The sequence below is a fragment of the Gossypium hirsutum genome, chromosome A08 (genome assembly GCF_007990345.1).
Source record: "Gossypium hirsutum isolate 1008001.06 chromosome A08, Gossypium_hirsutum_v2.1, whole genome shotgun sequence".
NCBI lineage: Eukaryota > Viridiplantae > Streptophyta > Magnoliopsida > Malvales > Malvaceae > Gossypium > Gossypium hirsutum.
In genome coordinates, this window is record NC_053431.1 from 126,594,476 (window position 1) to 126,618,189 (window position 23,714).

The following is a 23,714-nucleotide window of genomic DNA, read 5'->3' on the forward strand; positions in this document are numbered from 1 at the left end:
ATGGTTGAAGCATATTTCTTATTTAGCTTGGCGTTAACCCCAAGCAAGAATTGCATTTTGCAAGCGTATGTGTTAATTAATTTAATAGACTTACAATTGTATTAGTGTTGACCGCTCTTTCTTTTCTTTTTAGTAACGAATTCAAAGTTAGATTGGTATTAGTTAATTAATTGCGACTAACTTTTAAAATTAACATAATAATATTTTTAGTCCTTAGTATTTATATATAAAGTTAATTTAATATTAATTTTAAAAATTTTAACTCTTAATATTTATATATTATGTAATTTAATTTTTCTTTTTGTACTTTTATTTTTTTTACCCTTTTACTTATAAAATTGAGAAAATTAAAATTATTAATTAAATTTGATTAAAAATTTACACAAAATATTCAAGATAATAATTATTATCTTTTTTTATTCTTTTAAAAGAAACCTTAAATATAAAAAATTAAATTAAAAAAATTAAATTACATAATGTGTAAATGTTGAGAGTGAATTTTTTTTAGAATTAGGACTAATTTATAAATTTTGAAGATTAAAGTTACTACTATATCAATTTTAAAAGTTATCGTTAGAGGTTGATGACCAAAAATGATAAAATTATATAATTAAGTGATAACTTTATAATTTTATAATTAAATAATTTTAAAAAAATTTATTGATAGTTGAGTGATTATTATTACAATTTACCTAAAAGATATCAGTAAAAATTGGATTGGACTTTGGCGGGGGCGGGAGAGGAAGAAAAGGGTTTTCTTCGGTTATTTTAAGTAAAAAAATAAATATATTGAAAAATAATTAATAAAAGAAAAAATAGATATGCGCGCGTCCTTAACCCTTTAAGTACCGCCGGCATCTCCTCCATTTATTTACTTCAATCGCTGTTCTCATTTCCATTTCTCTCCTCCCATCTCCGCCGCCTCCGCCTCCGCTTCCGCTTCCGTGTCAGTACTCTTTCTCTTTTCATCCCCTGCTCTGCATGTTTGAGCTGATTTACGTCTTTTAGCTTTTCTTCTTTAGATCCATGCATAATTCTCTGTACTGTTTTTTATTTTTTTTTATGTAAGTTTTAAGATTGAAGCTTCAGTCTCACGTTTTATTGATTTTTATTTAATTTTTCAAGTTTCAGAAGTAAAATCACTTAATGGATGATAGCTTTGAAGTTTAATTTTGTTTTGGTTGTAAATTTTCTATGAAAAAGAGAAGTCTAAATGTGTTTTTTTAAAACATTGTTCAGTATGTCTTGTTAGAATGCATTGAGGAAGGTGTTAATTGTATCAGTGTTATCTTGCATGTAATATTGAGACTTTACTTGATTGCAACTATTTTTTACATTTGTTAAATTGTTTGGTTTCTGCTTTATAAATATTTACTTAAATTCAATATTTTATTGATTTTTCTTAATAATTTTGTTCTGATAATCCAAAAATTAGACAGATTTACTGAGATTGACATCTAGAAGACTTGTTTGGGCAACCAAGACCAAGTCATTATCGGCCATGGCAACTGTAAGTTCAATCAGCTGAAAATTCATGCTCTAACTGTATTTCATTTGTATTTTGATAGTGTACTAATTATTTTATTTTGAGATGAGATTAGGAACACGATGAATATATGGGCAGTTTGAAGGCACAGTTAGCGAAATTGTTTGAAGTTTCGCTTAAAGTGACCGTTCCTAACGAGCTGGATGTAGAGCCATTGGTTGCTGCCTGTAATGGCAAATTTGGTGATTACCAGTGGTAAGATATATATTTCTTTTTTTACAAAAACAGACCAATTGCTATAGATGATGCTTTTTGTTGTTATAAAATGGTAGATTATTTGTTATTAGATGTAAGGGTTAATTCAACTTTTTGCATGGACTGGCTAATTTATGGCAAAAATGGGAATTTCTTTGGTGCAGTAACAATGCCATGGGCCTCTGGTCTAAAATAAAAGGGAAGGGTGCACCATTTCGTGGGCCTCCGGCAGTTGGAGAGGTGGGGATGATTTGATAGTGAAGGAGCATGTTTCCAGTATCATAGTTTGAATCAATAGATGATTGTTGGTTTATTCTTTTCATTTCCTTGTTTCTTTTGTTAGGCAATCAAAAATAATCTCCCATCCTCTGAAATGATCGAATCATGCTCCGTAGCTGGGCCTGGATTTGTAAACGTAGTGTTGTCAAAGAATTGGATGGCTAAGGTGTTTGCATGTTTCACCCTTTTTATTTATTGTCATCGACTCGCTTCCATGAATAGTTTTCTTTTATTCAGCTTGATTTGGCTTTATGTGTTTTGGCTATTGCATTGATCTTATAAGATAGCTTGGCTGTTTTCTTGTTTGACAGAGCATTCAAAAGATGCTAATTGAAGGTATTGATACGTGGGCACCATTGCCGCCAGTTAAAACAGCAGTTGTTGACTTTTCATCCCCTAACATAGCAAAAGAAATGCATGTTGGTCATTTGAGGTCTACGATTATTGGTGACACACTTGCTCGCATGCTAGAATTTTCGAAAGTGAAAGTTCTTCGGCGGAACCATGTTGGTGACTGGGGGACACAGGTTGGTGTTGTTTCCTGATTGTACGCCGAAGGCATTTTTTCTTGTTTTTGCTCAAGAAAGGATCAATCATTCATCTTATTGTGAAATGTGTATCTAATTTGTGTGTTGTAAACTGATTGAAACTGCAGCCTTTCATCTTATTTTAGTCTCTCTAAATCTGTCTTGCACTTCCATTTGTTCTTTTTAGCATGTGCCCTTCGATAACGCCTTTTTTTAAAAAAACTTTCCTATTTGTCTTGCAGTTTGGCATGCTGATTGAGTTCCTTTTTGAAAAGTTTCCAAACTTTGAAGACGCCACTGAAACAGCCATTGGAGATCTACAGGTGAGTGAATACTGTCTAATTCCTTTGAATTTGAACCTTAAGGCAAAATTTACTAAGCACAGTAGGCGGTAGCATGAACCCAGCAAATAACTGCTGATTTGCTTTTTAAAATTTAGAGGCTATGCTTTTTTACAGGACCTGTCAACAACATATATTATTTTGATTGCTTTTAATGATGTTTTATCTGGAAATTGTTACATAATTAGGCAAATATCTCTTGAATAACTATTGTAACTGTGCTCTTTTATTTGTTTTGAACTTTTATAAACTATATACTTTTAGATGGATTAAACCATATTTGAGCTTAGTAGTAATTCTTTTCTTTATCTTTGTGTTTCTCCCACAAACTAATCAATTGATTGTTGTAATCCTAATTTGAAATCCTCTTACTTTCTTAGGCATTTTATAAAGCTTCAAAGCAGAGATTTGATGCTGATCCTGCATTTAAGGAGAGAGCTCAACAGGCAGTGGTGCGCCTTCAGGTAAAATTTTACCTTGTTAATTCTTTGTTGCTCTTCCCATCTGATTGTATTTGGATTTGTTAATACCTGACTTCTATTTGTGCCATTTGCTATTTTTCTTTCATTCAGGGTGGTGAAGACAAATATCGCAGGGCATGGGCACAGATATGTCAAATCAGCCGGACTGAATTTCATAAGGTCTATCAACGGCTTGGAGTCCATCTAGAGGAAAAGGTGAGTAATATGCCTTAAACTCTATGTATTGATGATACTTAGGCCAGCTAAGGTAATTTTTCAAATCCTTATAAAATACTTTGTACGACATTCACTGGAGATCTCTTGATTTATGATTTACTTTCAAGTTGTCTTTATATTTTTCTCTTGCTATATAATCATCTTCAATCAACTACAAACTGTAAATATGTATGCTTATTGACTTTAACATTTATAATCACCTGATATATTGCACAAAAGCAGTTATACATGATTACACAATTTTAATGACTTTCTGCTGAGCTATTTGTTGTGAAGGAATTGTATCTTTTTGCTGAATGCAAGTTTCCTATAACCTCATTAAATTTGCGTAAACTAGCAAGCTTTGTTTGTAGTGCAAATGATCTCTGAATTTACATGTTCACGGATATTTCTTTGTTGCCAGGGGGAGAGCTTTTATAACCCATACATTCCAGGGGTAATAGAAGCATTGAATAAACAAGGATTAGTCGAGGAAAGTCAGGGAGCTCGAGTGATCTTTATTGAAGGCATTAATATACCTCTTATTGTGGTGAAGAGTGATGGTGGTTTCAACTATGCATCAACTGATCTGGCTGCTCTTTGGTAAGTTTTCTTCCGTGAATATGATGTTATGCGCCTCTATTGTTGTTTTTCATTTCTTGTGGAATATGTGAGACGAGCCATATTTACGTGCAGCTGGTTCGGTGACTTGAGTAGTGTCTAAACTTTAGATTATTTATTGCTTATTGTTTCCTTTTCCATGTTGATCTCACGGGGTACTTTGTTAACATTATACGAATTTGCTTTGAGGAGTTCATGTGTTACTGATTATGGCATATGTTTCATAAAGTTTACTGCTTACTGTGTTGATGATGGGACATGGAAGCCCAGGAATAGGAACTAATCAACTTATGCTTCAACTGTTTTACTTTTAATCTGTAGGTATCGCCTCAATGAAGAGAAAGCTGAATGGATTATATACGTTACTGATGTAGGCCAGCAGCAGCATTTTGATATGTTTTTCAAAGTATGTTCTCAAAGCTGTTCCCGGAATTCTTTTGATGAGTTATCTTTTAAATCCATTACTAATGAAGTGAAACTTCCTTTTTTCTATTCTATTTGCTACAAATAGATTGATGCTTGCTAAATACCACACATTAAGGATCATAAAGTGTTATTCAAACTTTGGTTTACTTTTCAGGCAGCCAAACGTGCAGGGTGGCTTCCTCAAGGTGACAGTTCATATCCCAAAGCCAGCCATGTTGGTTTTGGCCTCGTCCTCGGAGAAGATGGAAAACGTTTTCGAACCCGTAACACTGAAGTTGTTCGACTAGTTGATCTACTTGATGAAGCCAAGGTTCGAAGTAAAGCAGCACTTATTGAGCGTGGTAAAACATTGAACCTTATCTCTGTTGTTACAAATGCTTCTCTGCTCTTACATTTGCAAAACTATTTGTGATGTGAGTGTTAATGCAATTTCTTGCTGTTGTTAAGCGTAGCCTTTCAACCTTTGAATTTGTTACATCTGAAATTGCTTTAATATGTGCTGATCAGGTAAGGGTGAAGAATGGACTGAGGAGGAGATCGAGAGTACTGCTGAAGCAGTCAGTTATGGTGCTGTAAAGTAAGCTATTTGTTACATTCGGACTTCTTTGTCTAATTCAAATGTTCTTGCTATTATCTTCTCTGTAGTTCGTGTTCATGTTGTTATTGTTTTAATATTCATGAATTCTGATTACAGGTATGCTGACTTGAAAAACAACCGGTTGACCAATTACACATTTAATTTTGACCAGATGCTTAATGATAAGGTTCCCAAATAATTTTTTCTCGTTTAAACTGCCAACTTTGAGCTAAACTCGTTTCATCATTTTGATTTGTAATTCATTCCCCTTCTAAAATTTTAATGGCAGGGCAACACTGCTGTTTATTTGCTATATGCTCACGCTCGAATCTGTTCAATCATCCGGAGGTCTGGTAAAGACATAGAGGAACTGAAGAACGTAAGTTCTCTCTCAAACTTAAGCTGTCGCTTTCTAAAGCTTTTAGCTCCATTTGCACTCATTTTTGTGCAATTATCAACATGAAAACCGGTTCCTTTTGTGGAGTGAATTGAGGTTCTATAGTTTAGTCTCTTTGAAACAGTGGAATATATTTTGCAATGTATTTGCAACGGGTCTTAATCGTCAACTTTCACTAAACAATGGAGTTGCATCTAGTTTCAATTTATGTATGCTTGCGTAAGAGTAGTAGTACTGCACTTTTCTAGCTGATTCAACGTCTGTAACTTTCGCCTTTGGTACCATTTGTTTTTAACAGAAGGGGACATTAGTATTGGGGCATAAGGATGAGCGTGATTTGGGGCTTCACTTGCTGCAGTTTGCTGAGGTAAGAACTATGACCCGATTTGCTCCTTGCTTCTTAACCAGGGCTCGGTTTTACAGAGTTTATCAAAACTTTCAGGTTGTCGAAGAGGCCTGCACCAATTTGCTGCCAAACGTTTTGTGTGACTACCTCTATAATTTATCTGAAATCTTCTCAAAGTTTTACAGTAACCCCGAGTGCAAGGTATGATCCATGTGATTAAATACTTAGTTTCTTCGTGAAAATAATTTGTTGATCATCATCTTCCCTCACAAGACGTTAGAATAAACTAGCTTAGAAGATAAACCATTTCAACCATAAAATTACGATGATTTCATTGGCATAGCCAGTTTTTTTGTGAAACCGTTGTGATTGAACAAATATTCATTTTGATTTAACTTGTGTATATTGATAAAATTTGTCAGGTTATTGGGTCAGATATGGAAACGAGTCGACTACTATTATGTGAAGCAACTGCTGTGGTTATGCGAAAATGCTTCGATCTCCTGGGAATCGCACCTATTTACAAGATTTGATCTTTGGTAATCTTGAAACCTCTTGAGAAAGGGTTTTAAATTCATATATCAAATCAATTGTATACAGATCTCATTACTCCTACAAATCAACAGATACATGCGGTAAGCGTCTTCAATCCCGTTGTCGATGGAATTACGCCACGAGGTGCTTGGTTTAATTTTAGCATCTGTTCAGTTTGCTTGAGAAATTTCCAATTGTATGTTCATTTTGGATGACCTGCATTGCTATTTAAGCATATTTCAAAATTTCCTCATTGCAATTTAAGGATTTCGACAATCTGGACAAACTCCAAGTTTACAAACGGAATGCAATCTCGATGAAATGGTTGAACATGTTAATGCAATTTGAACCAACTCGAATAGTTAAGTTGGTTCATGCAGTTATCTTGAAAAGGTGGGTTCGGATTTAACATTTCTGATTTCTTCTTTATCAGATTGTAACATCTTTTGTACAAAAAACCCTAAACCCTAAGCTTTTATAATGGGGTATATTTAATGAACCCCCCTAAAAAGGATTTTTTTTTGTTGCAATAAAACGAGATGTCGGCGTTTGCTACAATAATTATGTTATTGTATTTAAATAAATTACACATTTATTAAAAGACCAAAAATAGGACCAAGTATTGACGTAATAAAATGGGCAATCGGCGTTTTCATCCATGATATATGTATATCTTGAGATTAGTTGTTGTATTTTGAAGATTGAAATTTTAAAATTTAAAAAATATAATGTTTAAATCTACAATTTTTGCAAAGTATAGGAACTAATAGCTGACTTTAACCATATTTTAATCCTCTATGAAAAATACTCATGATAGGATTTGAGCTTAAAATATTATCATTTTATCATGTTTGGATCATTTTAAATCCAAACCTTTAAATTTTAATCAAAGTGCTTGTTTTTTAGTGAAAATTTGTTAAAATTTTAACAATATTAATGTGACCACTCACGTGACAGTCTACATATAATTAATAAAAAATAATAATAATATTTTAAATATCAACGAATTTTAAATTATTCATATTAGCAATGAAGTGCATGCGATATGAATTCAGTTAAACTTTCTGTACAAAAACAAAGAGTTAAACTTTCTGTACAAAAACAAAGAGGAAAAAATGACAAAAAAAATACAAACCAAAATAACAAAAAGAATATTAGTGCTAAATTTATCTTTACCAATATCTTTTAACTTAAACATTTTCCACCCAAATCCTATTATAAAATCTAGTTTAAAATTAAGTTTTAAAAATTTAAAATTATGTTCTCTGCATAGAAGAGAACAAACATCCTTAACGGACAAAAAGGACCGGAATCGAGATACTTTATTAAATACAACTCATAAAAAATCCACTAAAATCCGGTCCGAACCACTATCAGTCTCAAACCCGTACAATCAAAGCTCAACCAGCCAGCCAACTATTACTGCTCCCTCTCACTCATTCTCCAGCTCCTAAAGCAGGAAAAAAAGCTTTATTCCCCTTTGCATTTTGAAAACAGTGAACTCCTCAAAGTGAAAAGGAAACACACACACATTACTGGCCTTAGTTCAAGTCTCTAGAAAGAAGAACGTTAGCAACTGTTCCCATAAAACCCACTAATATTAAAGTAAAAGAGAAAAAGATTGTTTGGGTTTTTTTTATTTTGGTTTTTTTGGATGAACAATGGCTTCAGCATTCAAGCTTCTCTTTGCAGTTTCTTTGTTTACTTTACTTTTACGTATGTTTCTCTTTTCTCACAACTTTTTTTTTCCTTGTATATTCATCTTTGCTTTTAGATCTTTGTTATATTTCTGGGTTTTTAATCTCTGGTTTTTGAATACCCACATTTCATTTTTTTTTACCATTTTTTTTGCTTGGACGTCATTGTTTTGATCTGGGTTTTTCTTAGTTTTGATTGCTTGTGTTCTTATTGTAAGAAATGTTATATGTTTGTAGACCATTGCATGATGTATGAGTATCCTAGCTGTTATTCATTTGCATTTAAGATGTAATGTGTTGGTTGGTGGATCCCTTGATATTGAATGCTAAATAATGTGTTTGTTCAGTGTTACTTGGATTCAGGAATGAGTGTTGGAAAGTGGTATGTGTATGAGATGAGTATGCTCGATTTTTTTTTTTCAAAATATATCCATTTATTTAGAAGATTGTAACTCACATCTATGTCCGAATTTGTCGGGGAACCGACATTTCAAGGAAACAAAGACTTGAACTAATGTAGTGTATGATTATTAGTTGGTGGATCCCTTGATATTGAATGCTCAATCTCGTGTTTCTTCAACGTTACTTGGACTCGAGAATGAGTGTTGGATAGTGGTATGTGTATGAGATGAGTATGCTCGAATTTTTTCAAAGTTTATCCGTGTATTTAGAAGATCGTATCTCATATCAGTGTCTGAATGTGTCTGAAAACTGGTATTTTAAGGAAAATGAAGACTCGAACTAATGTAGTGTATGATTATTAGTTCATTTCTAAGAATAGGTGACTTCACTCGAACTCAAATGAAGTTGAAAATTGATTTTGAACTTGATAATCTTGTACGGTGGATGTTCCAAATTTCGGACTATGTAGTATGTGATTCTTGCCCTTGTTATTGCAGCTCCTTCATGCTTGTTCTTGTTATGTTTTCGTTTCGAGACAATTGTCTGTAGTTGTTACTTGCACCTGTGTGATTGGTAAACTAAATTGGGTTAACGTTGACATGGATTCTTTATGTATCTCTTAAAACTGAGTTGCTAATGAAGCTTTGCAACGGAGATTATCTTAGCTTTTATCTAATTTCTGATCGGTATGGCAGGTTTCTGTAGGGGAAGCATAGTCGGAGTTTGCTACGGAAGGAATGCCGATGATCTTCCAACACCTGATAAAGTCGTAGAACTGATAAAACTTCACAACATTAAGTATGTTCGGATTTATGATTCTAATATCCAAGTGTTGAAGGCCTTTGCAAACACAGGAGTTGAACTTATGGTTGCAGTTCCGAATTCGGACTTATTAGCGTTCTCTCAGTTCCAATCGAATGCAGATTCATGGTTAAAGAACAGTATCCTTCCGTATTACCCGGCCACTAAGATCACATACATCACTGTAGGTCTTGAAGTCACTGAGAGCCCCAATAATGCCTCAGCTTTAGTTGTACCTGCTATGCACAATGTCCTTACAGCATTGAAAAAGGCTGGTTTACACAAAAGGATTAAAGTTTCGAGCACGCATTCTCTCGGGGTTTTGTCCCGATCATTCCCACCTTCTGCTGGGGCTTTCAATAGCAGCCATGCATCGTTCTTGAAACCGATGTTGGAATTCCTAGCTGAGAATCAATCACCATTTATGATTGATTTATATCCTTATTATGCTTATAGAGATTCTCCGCAAAAGGTCTCTTTGGATTATGCGATGTTCGAGTCATCCTCGGAAGTCATAGATCCAAATACTGGTCTACTTTACACGAACATGTTCGATGCTCAGATAGATGCCCTTTATTTTGCCTTGATGGCTTTAAATTTCAAAACGATTAAGGTTATGGTTACCGAAACCGGCTGGCCTTCCAAAGGTTCACCGAAAGAGAAGGGTGCAACTCCAGACAATGCTCAAACTTACAACACCAATCTAATTCGACATGTTTTGAATGATACCGGCACTCCTGCCAAGCCCGGTGAAGAGCTAGATGTTTATATTTTCTCATTGTTCAATGAGAATAGGAAGCCCGGATTGGAATCAGAGAGAAACTGGGGCCTTTTCTATCCCGATAAGACGAGTATATATAACTTGGACTTCACCGGAAAAGGTGTCCTTGATATGACTAATAGTACGGATGGTTCCAAAAATGGAACAACGTGGTGCATTGCTTCTAGCAAGGCTTCTGAAGCGGATTTACAGAATGCTATAGATTGGGCTTGTGGCCCCGGGAATGTAGATTGCTCCGCCATTCAGCCTAGCCAACCGTGTTTTGAACCGGATAATCTAGCTTCTCATGCCTCTTTTGCATTCAACAGTTACTACCAACAAAACGGGCCAAGTGATGTTGCATGCAGCTTCGGAGGAAAAGGGGTCAAAGTTGACAAGGATCCTAGTAAGTCTATATCATGTTTAAGTGAACTTTTTTTAACTATGTTTCGATTAACAATGCAACAGGCCTACTCCGTATGGCTGAAATCAGATCATAATTCTTTAAGTCTAAAAAACTACCATTATCTGTTTGTTGATTCAAGTTTGTTGTTCGGAATTCGGTTCCGGGACAAATCTTGCATGCCGAGTAACTAATTCTTTTTGTTATCTGTTTGTTGACTCAAGTTTGTCATTCGGAATCCGGTTCCGGGACAATCTTGCATACCAAGAAACTAATTCTTTTTATTATATTACATATATGCAGGTTATGATAATTGCATCTACCTGACCGCCGGAGGGTAAGCATTATATCCCGGAACATCTTGTTTTCCCATTGTATTAGAATCCGACTTTCGTTGACCTAATCTTTCTCAATGACCCGATGTTGAATGTACTAAAGTTTCTTATTATGATTACAATGCAGGATCAACAAAACAGCATCAAGTAACATGACTGCCACTGCAAACACATCTTCGTCCGCACATACCGACGTGTGCTCGTGGATTTGCGTTTTCCTTTTGACGACTTTGATCGCTGTTATCTTGAACACGGGCAATGTGTTCCATGTATCATTCTGAAAATAAAGAACAGTTGAGAATGTAAGCCATGGATGTTTTTTCTATGGTTCTCTTTTTTGTTTTGGTGGTGATGATGAAATGCTGTAAAAACGATTATGTAAATGCGTTTATTGCTACTGATTTGCATTAGAATGTAGTGCCATTGCGAATATTTTACTGTTTTGAAATTTTTGTTATCACTTATGGGCCAAATGATAACATTGGTTTAGTTAATAGATAATTCAAAATTGGATTTTCAAAATTTAAAATGGTAAATTACAATTAAGGTCAATAAGTTTGTGTTTTAGTAAATTGTTATTGAACTATTTAAAATTTTTTATTTAACTATATGGATTATTTTGTAATTTTTTAAAGTTGAGTAACAAAAATGTAATATACTAATAATTTAGTGACTTTGAGTGTAATTTACCTAATTTCAAAAGTGATGAGACTAGAAATGATCAAATTAAAGAATAGAGACTGATAGTGTGCTTGATAAACTACAAATTTAAGTGTTGAAAATATAAATACTGAATGTTTGCTGTTAAATTTTATAATTATAAGTACTGAATTTATATTAGAAAATTATTTGGTAAATTAGAAAATATAAATATTGAATATAATTATGTTCAAATATAGATTTTAAAAAATTATTTATTTTTTAACTTTAATCTTACTAATATAATATTTTATATTGTTGTGGATAGTTTTGAATAAAAGATAAATATATTAATTTGAATATTTCATTTTTTTTATAAAAATTAATTTATTTCAATTTTTTAATAAAATAAATTTAACAATTTCCTACTTATTTATTTTATTCAATATTTTTTTATAAAAATTAAAATTAAAATAATTATCAAACACATTTAAATTGTAAAATCTAAAAAAATTTCAATAGTTTTTCCCCTATAAGAAAAAGAATATATATATAATATTCTAAATTTGCTTGTGAATTTTTTTAGATACATATCTATATAATTTTTTTTATTTTTTATTTTTAATTTTTAATTTTTCTACCAGAACAAGCCCATAACTAATCCCCATATAACTTAATAATTAATCCTCCACATTTTATAGACTCATTAACCCACAAAGTTTAAAACTGCTCCTTATACGTATTTTAATTATTTTCTTGTATTTAAAATAGCATAAAGATTTTTTTTTCAATCCTCACAATCAAAATTTCAAACCCTAAAGCACAAATAAACCGAAACAAAAGGTCAATTAAATTAAACAAATCCAGTAGAATTATCCACTGTAAATGTAAAAGAAGAAAAACCAAAAGTACCTCACTCCACAACCTTCATAGTATCCATCAAACAAAATACATAAAAACAAAGCAAAGAGATCATAAAACATAACCATTACAAACTTTTTCCATGTAAATACGAGTAATACGGAGACGCTACGATGCATGTTTCTTTTTTTCATATAGAAAAAAGACCCGAGAAGAAATGCATTCAAATAAGGACACACACTGAAGAGAATCATAAACCCTGTTCGAGGAGATAATCGCCGAGCCTCTCGACGATCATGTTGCATTGGCCGGGTGTCATTGGTTCATCATAGATTCCGATAATCAAGGCCATATTGGTCTTCTTAACAGTAACACCTCCGGGTCCCTGAAATTAAAAAAAAAAAAGACTTGGAATACAAGTACAATAGACAGAACGAAATTTACAAGACAATGGCTGCGAAATCACAGTTGCATATGAAAACGTAACATCAAAAACAAGTGTAGATCATATAGGTACGGAGAGCACATCATTAATGCACCTAATTTCGAGTGGCTAATCCAGAATAACATCGCACGGTAATGTGCTTAAGTGATGCATAAGTTTGAAACTGATGTTTCAGGTTTTCACCAGAATGTTCTTTTCATAATTCTTCTGATATCAGAAGGCTGAACTGAAACATAAGGCCAAAAAAATCGATTTCCATTTTAACATAATGTAAGAAACTCTGCATATGCAAATTAGTGTACCTAATTTTGAGTGGCTAATCCACAATTAATATCACAGTGTAACGTCTTTCAAACCGATGTTTTGGGTTTTCATCGATACAAGTTCAGGGCAACATGGAATATTCTTTACATAATTTTTAAGAAATGCAAGACCGACAAATCGATTCCCATTCGAACATAATGTAATAGACTCTGTATATATGCAAGTGAGAATTTTTGAGTTAATAAACGAAGCAGAACCAATAACAGATCAAGAACATCACCTTCTTCCCTCGGATAACAGCTCCCGGTTCGCCTTGGATCACCATGTATTTTGTGCCACCGAGGTGCAACCCGGTCGGAGCGAGTGAACCCGGTTCATTAAAGTCATTCATGATGGCACTAATTTCTTCAGGCTTGAGCTGACATCAACACAGTCGAGATTCAAAATCTATTTTTTTAGAACTATGATATCATTATTACGACTCATGAAAATTAAACCATTTTTAGACCAAGAGAACTAGATTTAAAAGATTAAAATATGCCATAAGTCCCTGTACTCTTGGTAAATTTTGAATTTATTCCCCGTACTATTATTTCTAACCTCAGATTTCAAATTCCAAATTTGTGAAGAGTACAGGGACACATTTTAACCGATTTAAATTCAAAATAAATTGGATTAGCAAGTACTGAAAAGCATTTTCACTCTTTAATTATATTTATTATCATCATCTACATAGATCCATTAGCAAAAACTTCATTTGATTTGATCCAAAACTAAGAAATATAAACAAACAGAAACAAACCCAGAAATCATACAGATTTTCCAATCATAAAAAGGAAAAAAAAAGTCAGTCAATAAATCATTCAACACAAAACTAAAAAAAAAAACTCACAGCAAAATCCCAACTTTGAAGCAAAGTTCATCAATCCTTTTAAAAAGCAAATCAGATCAGTGAATAAACCCATGCAGAAACAGAAATCAATCATTAGATTCAGATCCCAAACTCAAACCTGAGGGAAACTGGCGCTTTGGGCCCAAACGCTGCCGTCCTGGCCGATGATAGCGGCGGCAGAGAGATGGTTTCCTTCGATTTCACACATCAAGTGATCATCTACATAAGCTTGCCACGACATCTTCTTCTTCCTTCTTTGGTTTTCAAAGGGTTTTATTTTTTGGGTGCGTGTTTTAAAGATAAAAAGGAGAAAATGTTTGACTGAAGAGACAAGATTGTGTGAGCTTTAGACACAAATATATAGCGTTGAAGATGTTAGAAACAGCGAGATCTGCGACACACACTTTTTTTTGGGCCATTTTTTAAAACCCAAAAATTTTAGTTGGGCTGCAACTCCAAAATATTTTCAAAATTAATTTCCTTTTTGAAATTCAAATTTAATTTATTTGTTTAATAAAAAATCCGGTAACGTATGAAATATTAAGAGTGAGTTTATTAATTTTTTTTAGTTTTTATATTATTTTAATCTTTATAAACTTTAAATTTTAAATTTTTTACTTTGACAAAGTTTTAAAAATATTTTACATAAACATTTTTTCTTTATAAAAAAAATTCAATAACTCTTATAGTTTTTTTAAAAATATTTTTATAGAATTTTAAATCATTTTTAATTTTTAAAAAATAAAATATTTATTTTTATCTCATAAAAATAAAATAAAATTCGAGATCCACGATATTTAACTTCTATTTTAAAAATGGTCTAAACATCACCATTCAATTCAATTTTTTATTTTTGTGAAAAAAAATTAAAATTAATTCTCTTCGGTAGGTTTTTTTTTCTTTTTCTAAAATGAAAATAAATTTAAATTTTTAAAAATAAAAAATAAACTTTAGTAGGGGAATTGATTATTTTGTATTTAATATTAATTACAATTATTATAATTTGTGTAAGCATTGAAGTGCTCACTCCAACTAAAATTAAATTTTTTTATGAATTAAATTGAATAAATTAAAGAAATTTTAACAAGTTAATTTAAAATCTTTATTGTCAATTTAATTAAATTTCAAGTAAATTTAAAAATTTATACACATAAAAACATTTTTTAAAGCAAAATAAGGGGGAAACCCTTTAAAGTTCTTTTCGAATATGATATTATGTTATTTTTATTTATTTTCCTAATTTTTTAAACTTTTATATTTTTTTTTTTGAAAAGTTGAAGATTGTTTTGAATTTGTTATAAATTTTCGGTAAACTTTGGAAAGTTTTATTAATTTTTAGTTTTTAAATTTTTTTAATTAACAATTTTTTTTCGTAATTTTATTATTTTATTATTTTTATAATTCTAATAATTTTTTTTTCAAATTTTAAAAACTTATAGATTTTTTAGAAAAAATTATGGTTTTTATTTTTTCTTAAAAAATTATAATATATCATTGGTTGAATTTTTAAAAATTCAAAAGAACAAATTTAGAGGGACCAATTTGTTTATATTTGAAATTGACATAGATCCAAAAGGTATTTATGTCAAAGTAAAAACATAAAAGGGAATTCCTAGACTTAAAAAAGACGTATTTTTTTATTCGTATTTTTCATATTTAAATTACGAAAATGGAATCGAATTCTCTGCATGAGATTTTAACCAATATTTCATCAAAACAGATGAGATTACACTGACTATTGACCACTTGATTTTTTTATTTTTTATTTTTATTTTTGAGGTTGACCCTTTCACTTGGGATTAATGTTATGATGAATAAATGAGATTATAGAGCCACAAAAAATTTAAAAAAGAAAAGAAAACGATTGATTGATCATTTACTAATTTAACTATTAAATCGACTTTAGATTATTTAAAAAAAAACAAAATATTATCTAATGTTTAGAACACAATAAATAAATATTCTAATATTAAAATATTTACACATACACATGCAAATATATATATAACTATATTCTACTTTTTATGAAATATTTTTTTTAAATTATTATTTTATGTGCCTCTATGCACATTTAAATAAATAGAACTTGAAGATATTTCAATCAAAAGGGACTCAAAACTTACATCACCATAAAAAAACTAACATAAAATGGAAAATACAACATGATGTGAAATAATAATACAAATATAAAATGAATATATATAAATATAAAAATTATAGAATACAAATTATCAATAAAATACTCAAAACACTATAAATATGCTTATCAGGTTTACCCATATAATGATAAATTTAACCTTTAAAGTATACATCTTTTTTCATTTGACCCATACTTTTTGAAAAGAAATAAATTGTTTTTTTTAACGAAATGTTGATTAAAACATTAATTTTTTAACGATATTGGCGTGGCAACTTGCATGCTGATCCCTGTGTTCTTCATATTAACATAAAACTATATGTATTATACGTAACATTAACAAATAATGATAAAATTATAAAAATTCAAATTCAAGATTAAGAAGAATTCAAAAAAATTAGCACAAAATACAAATGGGTTGTCATGTGAACTGCCTTGATTAAAAATTTAATGTTTTGGTCAATATTTCTGTTAAAAAATAACAATTCAAAAATTTTTAAAAGGTTGATGGTCAAATTTAACTAAAAAAAAGAATAAGGGTTAAATTGAAAAAAAATATAAACATTAAGAGATAAATTTATCATTACATCAAAATAAAAAACTAAAATATTTAAACCTTATTTGTGGGCAAAACTGAAAACATGAAAAAGAAGTACAGATTTTTTAAAAAAGTGGCAGATAAGGTAACCATTGATGGGGATTACACATAACCAAGAAGAAGAAAAAGGGGGCATATATGGTGAAAGAAGCAAATCAATCAACCAATATGCCAATTAAATTTAAAACCAATTTTAATATATGCATAGTTTTCAATGACAAAATTAAATTTCAAGGAAAAGGGCATTGATTTTGAAGGTAGGTTTTATTTTTATCTTTTTAATTTCAAAGTCCCTGTTCAGCAAGATAATCACCCAACCTTTCAACAACCATGTTGCATTGTCCTGGAGTCACTGGTTCTTCATAGATACCAAATATAAGAGCTTGTCCTGTTTTCTTAATGGTCACTCCTCCTGTTCCCTGCCACAACATATGTACACACAATTTTCTATTCAAATACTAGTAGAATCATTACCCTACATTATTTGAATTTGAGTATATTTTTTCTGTATTACCAGAAGTGCCCTATATTTGTTTTAGGGTCTAATTCTAAAAACTAAGCAAGTTTAGGTTAAGATGGCATTTAAATGAAGCCATCTCAATAATAATGATTCTGAGTTCGAACTCAATCTAAATGTTTGGAGAAAATGTTCACTCCACTTCTTCTAATCACCTATTAGTAACATGAATATGGTATTCGTTTTAACCTCGAGTTTTGCCTCTCTAATTTGAGGAGAACTTAAAGGAGTTCATGGAGTTTGGTGGAGTGTCTAATCCATAATGGAAATGTTTTTACATTTTTGGCCTTACTCACTACTCACTAAGACCATGTAAAGGCGGTCAAATACAAAAACATTTCCTTAGTGGACCAAACACTCCCACTAAACTCTACGAACTCGTTGAGCTACATTGAGAGTCCAAGACTAAATCAGAAAGCGACCTCCTTCAACAAAATTATTTTGAATTCGGATTAATTTGGGTTTGAGGATCAAACATAGATAAATTTGAGCTTTGGTCGTCTTGAGTTACTTATTTAAATTATTCGGATTTAGATTATTTATTCAAGTTGAAGTCAAATTGTTCAAATTAAATGTGTTAAGATTGTCTCATTTTTTAATTCTATTCATAAGTGACATCTCTAAACTTTTTAATGTTGACAAATATCTCATAAAAAAGAATTAGTAAATTATCATTAAACATTACCTACATTCAAATATGAATATATATTTTGTTGATGAAAAAAAACAATTCACATTTTTTGAAATCTCTTATTAAACTCCTAAAAGTATTAAAATTTTTAATTAAATCCCAAAATTTTAAAAAATAAACTCCCAAAATTATGGGTTAAAGAAAATAACCTTTTTTCCACGAATGACGGCACCAGGCTCACCCTGTATGACCATATACTTTGCACCGGCAAGATGTAACCCTTTAGGAGCAAGGTGGCCCGGTTCATCAAAATCTTTCATTATGTCAGTGACCTCACTAGCATTTAACTGCACATAAGAACAAAACCTTCATAGGGGAATTACATCAAACACCTCTCGTGCAACCAAAAAAAAATGCCGACCAGATTTCAAATACCAAAAAAGGGTTAACATTACTATGGTGCATTATGACCTGAGGGAAGGCGGAGCTTTGAGCCCAAACACTGCCATCATGGCCGACGATGGCGGCGGATTTAAGATGTTGGCCTTGGCCTTCAATGTCACACATCAAGTGCTCATCTACATAAGTTTGCCACGACATTTTTTGTTTCGTTGGGTTTTGCATGAGATGATAATGATGTTATTGGGGGAGCTACGAGGGGGAAAGCAATGGGGGGAGAGGGGGCTTCAAGTTTGAATAACAATGGCAAAGATTAAGGGTTATTAGTGGGATTTCTGAACCGTCTGTTTTGGAGCTTTTCATTTGATCTATGCCATTCATGTCCGCCATTATTTTAGCAACCATTGCTCCCCATGACCGTCTCTTCCCTTGCCAACCGCCATTTTTTCTCCTTTTCACGTGTCTATTTTTGCTTTAGTTAAAATGTGCTATAAGAGCTTATTCTTTTCGTAAATTTAAATTTTAGTTTTATATTTTAATTTTAGGAATTTAATTTCTTTATTTTTTCAGATTTTAAAATTTAAATTCAACAGTTAAAATTATTTTTTAAAATTTAAGTTTATTACAATGTAATTGTTAAAGTTAACGTTGCTATTAAATGAGCAGTTTTCTTTATTTCAAAATGTCACGTTAATAAATTTAACAGAAAAATTAATAGAATAAAACTATTAGACTTAAATTTTGAAATTTGAAAAGTAAAAAAAACTATATTCTTAAAAATAAAAATATAAAAATTAAATTTTAAATTTATGAAAAATACATAAACCTATTATATATTTTAACCTTCTGCATTTACGAATAATGCCTACCATTTGAACTTGTGACCATGGCTATAATACAGGGGTTGGATTGATAGATCTAGTCATCAGTTAAATTGAAAATTAATATTTAAATTGATTAAATTGGTAAGATTAATCAATAAAAAAAATTGGTTAAATTGGTAAAAAAAAATTGAATCAAGTAAAAATTCAATTAAAAAATTGCTTGAAACGTATTTTTGCTAACTTTTTTTTAAAGGTTACAAGTATAATTAGAGTATAAATATAAATAGAAATATAAATAATCATAAGTATCAAACTATTATAGGATGATCGCATGAAAAATTGGTACAGTCTAAACTAAAATCAACAAATAGACTAATTGAACTAAACCCATACATGGCTGCCGCACATAGTAGGACTTCGAGACCCACGCATATGATTGGGAATAAATGCTTGTGTTACGTTGATATTACAATTATTTAATTATGCTCGTTTTTCTATTTTATTTTTTTAGGTTTTTTGAAAATTTTATTTTGTTTTAACCAGTTAAATTGGGAATTGATGATTTGACCAGTTCGACTATTGGTTCAATTCTTTCAACATTATTTGTGCCTTGTAAAATTTGTATGTTAATCAATATTGTTTGAACCAGATCGGACCGATTAGATTGGGAATCAGTCTAGAGGTCGTCCTGAATAGTGGCTTTGAGCTGGTTGGATCAATAACCAGTATAAACCAATGGTTGAATCGGATTTTTTTATATTTTTTTAAATTTTTAATAATTTTTCAATTAGATTGATCAAACTGATAAATCGATGACCTGATTGGTTCGACCACCAATTCGATTTAAAAGAACATTGATGTTAATATATATTACTGAGTTTATCTCATGAAACAAGTTAAAATGATAGTAAAAGTACCATTGAGGTCCTTATACTAGAAGTCGAATTGTATTTTGTCTCCTCTACTCGAAAAATAAGTAAATTAGTCCTTGTACTGGTTATTTCGTTAGTCACGTTATTTTTTTCACAGTAAAAATAGATGGAATTTTTAATATAAACGATACGTTTTGCTATTTGATCTAACATTCAATGATTAATTTCCCAATTTTTTTAATAAATGAGATAAAATGCAATTTAACTCTGATAATCTTAACGGGTTATATATCCTAGGCATTATAATATGGACCAACTTGTGGATTGTGTAATCATGGAAGAATCTATATAAGAATTACACCTATCATCTAGATCAATCATAAAGCCACAAATTAAGAAAATCTTAGTTTTCTTTAAAATGAGCTTTTCGTACAAATTTCTTCCACAACAATCCTAACTAATAATTACTTTACTTTGTATAAGTTTACAACCATTTAATTATAAAATTATTAAAATATTTTTATTTTAAACGATAAGTAATATTATTATAAATATTTTTTATTTTGTATATTTTTATATAATGTTTTAAATAAAATAACTTAAAAACATTATTCAGATCAAGCATAAAATCAATAAATTCAAATGAAAATCTCTTACCAATCCACCCATAATCATTTGTTAAAATAATTTTATAAATTTTAATAGATCAAAATATAATATTATCATGTACTAACATAAAATTCTATTATTTTTAAAGGGACTAAATAGAATTTTTTTTCTTCATATTTAGTAGGCTAAAGTATAATTTTATCATAAATTAATTTATAATTTTACTATTTCCAAAAGGATTAAACTATAATTTTTCATTTTAGGGAATACCAATGCCCCTACTAGCCCCTTAACTTCGTCTCTGTTCACCCATATTGTGATTGTAATAAAATCAAATATTTATTAAAATTATGCCCTTTAATTTTTTTTTAAAAATTTTAAAATATCTTATAAACATTGATCTTTATTTTTTTTTCTTATAAAAGAAATTATCTCTATATTTTATGAATTTAATATATTGAAATTGAACAATCAATCCATTCATTATTTGACTCATACTTAAATACAAATATAAATATATACTATAAATATTCAACACTTTGCAAGAGAAAGAAAAACTAATGTCATCCAAATTTTTATTTATTTAGATATACACTTGTTTGCAACACAAGTTTCTAGGGAGAGATCGAAAAACAAAATTCTCTCAAACAATAAAAATAAACGTATTTTTTGATCTTTTAACTTTATAAAAAAAATCATCTTAGCATTACATTTAATTTTTCGTCTCTTTTAATCCTTAAATTTATGATTTTTTGTCATATTATTTCAAAATTAATAGAAATGTTAATTTTTTTAACTTTTCTGATGTAACATATACATAGATTACATGCTAATATTTAATTAATTTTAAAACTTTTAAAAATATTAAAAGTATTATTTTTATTTTTATAATTTTTAAATAATTTCTAAAAAACATAAGTTTTTGAATCTTTAAAATTTTAAAAAATTAATTAAATATTGACATATTATCCACGTTGCAATCCACATGTATACCACATTAGTAAAATTAAAAAAAAAGTTAACTTTTCCGTTCATTTTAAGATGATTTGACAAAAAATACAAATTCAATAGCTAAAAAAGACGGAAAATTAAATGGAAAACTTAAATATAATTTTTTTGAAATTAAAGGGTCAAATAAATCATTATGCCAAAAAATAAATACAAACTCAATACTAACACAATATATTTATTTACATACATAAGGATATGTAACAGGATACTATAATAATAAAATTTAAAATCATATATATTAAAAATTTATTACAATTCTTGTAGTATTAATCGAAATAACAGCCCCTTTTATCTGCATTTTTTCCAAAAACAAATTAACAATATAAGAATCCATAATATTTGCTAGGAACATCCAAAGAAATTAATATTTGTTTTTTTTTGAATTATTCAAATTCGAATTTATATATTTATATAAAAAAATTTAAATTTGTTTATAATCCCTAAGTTATCCAATTTTGAATTAAAAATATTATTATCCGTTAGATTTTTGCACCTACAAAAAAAAAAATTCAATCATTTTCCGAAGATCCAAATCCATAAAAATCCAAATTTGAATATGCTAAAATTATTATATATATAATCGAAAGTATAAACATTTTGTAAGTCATGGATTTATCCGAATAAATAAATATGTATATGATAAATAGATATATGAGGTATGTATCCGCATTAGAGGTGTTCATGGGCCGGGCCGGGTCGAGTTCAACTAAAAAATCATGCTAATTTATTGGGCTCGGGCTGGGCAGGGCCCAAAAAATGGGCCTAAAATTTTGTTCAAGCTCTACCCGGATAAAAATACTAAAACCCAGGCCTGACCCGGCCTGCCCGTATTAATTTTTTATATTATTTTTAAATATATATAATACATAAAAAATATAAAAAATATCAAAATAAATATTTCTAAAGAAATTAAAAATAAAATTTAAAAAATATGTAGACTTAAATAACACTAAGATAAATGCAAATGCTTCTAAAATAATAAAAAAAATAACAAATGCCTTTAAAATAATAAGAAAATTAACAATAAAATAAATTTTATACAGTATCCAAACAATAACAACAAAATAATAGCAACATAATAGTAAAATGGTAGCAAAGTAGGGAAAAAACAACAAGAAAATAACATTCAAAAATAAAAAAAAATATGCAGATTTTTTTTGTCCTTTAATGATTCGGGCCGGGTCGGGCCCGGACTAAAAATACCATACCCAAGGCCCTGTCCATTTTTTAAACGGGCCTTATTTTTTTGTCCAAGCCCATTTTTCGGGCCTATATTTTTGCCCAAACCCTTTCACATTTCGTGCGGGTCTTCGGGCCGGGCCGAGTAGCCTGGCCCATGCACACCTCTAATCCGCATCCACTCTAAACCTATAGTAAATAGTAATTTCAAAACATAAATTTGAATCTGTAAAAAAATAAAAAAGAGATAAATATTTATAGATATCTAAATCATCAATCCCAATTTTTTAATTAAAAAGGATAAATTGTACAGAGATCATCCAACTATGATTTTTTTAGTCACCCAATTACTTAAATTTTTGAGTATTTTTATTTTTACACTAACTAGCTAATGGTTTATAATTTTTTTCATAATTATTTAACTAAAAAGTGAAAAAAAAAATCATAATCGTGAATTCCCTACAAAAATGGTTCACTTACCTAAGCCAAAGTCAATATGACATCACAGCTTTGTTTTTATGATGACATCCATCCATGCAATCAACTATACATTCTGCTTTAGATTTTGATCCTGAAAATAAACATTTCCAAAGATTACATTAAAGCATATTAGGAGAAATTATAGATAATTTTAGATATTATGTAAAAAATATATATAATCAAAATATATAATTAAATTATATGTTGGACCTATTCAAATAATTTGTTTAATAAATTTTAGATATTGATAATTTTTTTAATAATCTCATTATAAATTCTAATCATGTTTATTCTTTTTTACACAATACTTGAACTACTCATAACCCCTCTTCAAACTCATAAATAAGAGAATAACATATTAACATATTCAAACTCAAATCCTCCTGCAATAAAAACAGTACCCATACCAATTAAATTTTGTGTTCAGATTTCACTATTTATGTTTCTTTATCATAATTTTTGAATGGCAAGAAGGCACATACAAAGAAAAAG

The 23,714-nt window shown here is 30.0% G+C and overlaps 4 protein-coding genes across 6 annotated transcripts; 2 read left to right on the forward strand and 2 right to left on the reverse strand.

Moving 5' to 3' along the window:
• The first annotated feature begins 797 nt into the window (after positions 1-797).
• Positions 798-6,858, forward strand: LOC107940213 (arginine--tRNA ligase, chloroplastic/mitochondrial). Of its 3 annotated transcripts, none has more exons than XM_016873650.2 (19): positions 798-946; positions 1,440-1,510; positions 1,602-1,741; positions 1,906-1,981; positions 2,085-2,186; positions 2,332-2,547; positions 2,790-2,870; positions 3,269-3,352; positions 3,461-3,565; positions 3,990-4,168; positions 4,508-4,592; positions 4,767-4,953; positions 5,120-5,189; positions 5,307-5,376; positions 5,479-5,568; positions 5,885-5,953; positions 6,029-6,133; positions 6,355-6,471; positions 6,559-6,858. In XM_016873650.2, exons 2-18 carry the CDS (start codon positions 1,502-1,504, stop codon positions 6,463-6,465), a joined length of 1,779 nt encoding a protein of 592 aa, XP_016729139.1. In that variant the 5' UTR covers positions 798-946; positions 1,440-1,501; the 3' UTR covers positions 6,466-6,471; positions 6,559-6,858. The 3 variants fall into 3 exon arrangements, with proteins under 3 accessions (XP_016729139.1, XP_040931229.1, XP_040931230.1); XM_041075296.1 differs by having other exon boundaries at positions 841-946; positions 1,436-1,510; XM_041075295.1 differs by having other exon boundaries at positions 6,355-6,858.
• A 973-nt stretch (positions 6,859-7,831) lies between these two features.
• On the forward strand, positions 7,832-11,296 carry LOC107940214 (glucan endo-1,3-beta-glucosidase 13). Its single transcript, XM_016873651.2, has 4 exons — positions 7,832-8,182; positions 9,261-10,532; positions 10,833-10,866; positions 10,992-11,296. Exons 1-4 carry the CDS (start codon positions 8,128-8,130, stop codon positions 11,143-11,145), a joined length of 1,515 nt encoding a protein of 504 aa, XP_016729140.2. The 5' UTR covers positions 7,832-8,127; the 3' UTR covers positions 11,146-11,296.
• A 1,034-nt stretch (positions 11,297-12,330) lies between these two features.
• LOC107940212 (profilin) lies at positions 12,331-14,360 on the reverse strand. Its single transcript, XM_016873649.2, has 3 exons — positions 14,084-14,360; positions 13,354-13,491; positions 12,331-12,749 (listed from the first exon to the last, which is right to left on the reverse strand). Exons 1-3 carry the CDS (start codon positions 14,204-14,206, stop codon positions 12,615-12,617), a joined length of 396 nt encoding a protein of 131 aa, XP_016729138.1. The 5' UTR covers positions 14,207-14,360; the 3' UTR covers positions 12,331-12,614.
• Positions 14,361-16,146: 1,786 nt separating this feature from the next.
• On the reverse strand, positions 16,147-18,749 carry LOC107940199 (profilin-2). The gene is made up of 3 exons (XM_016873633.2): positions 18,320-18,749; positions 18,058-18,195; positions 16,147-17,119 (listed from the first exon to the last, which is right to left on the reverse strand). Exons 1-3 carry the CDS (start codon positions 18,470-18,472, stop codon positions 16,985-16,987), a joined length of 426 nt encoding a protein of 141 aa, XP_016729122.2. The 5' UTR covers positions 18,473-18,749; the 3' UTR covers positions 16,147-16,984.
• Positions 18,750-23,714: the final 4,965 nt, after the last annotated feature.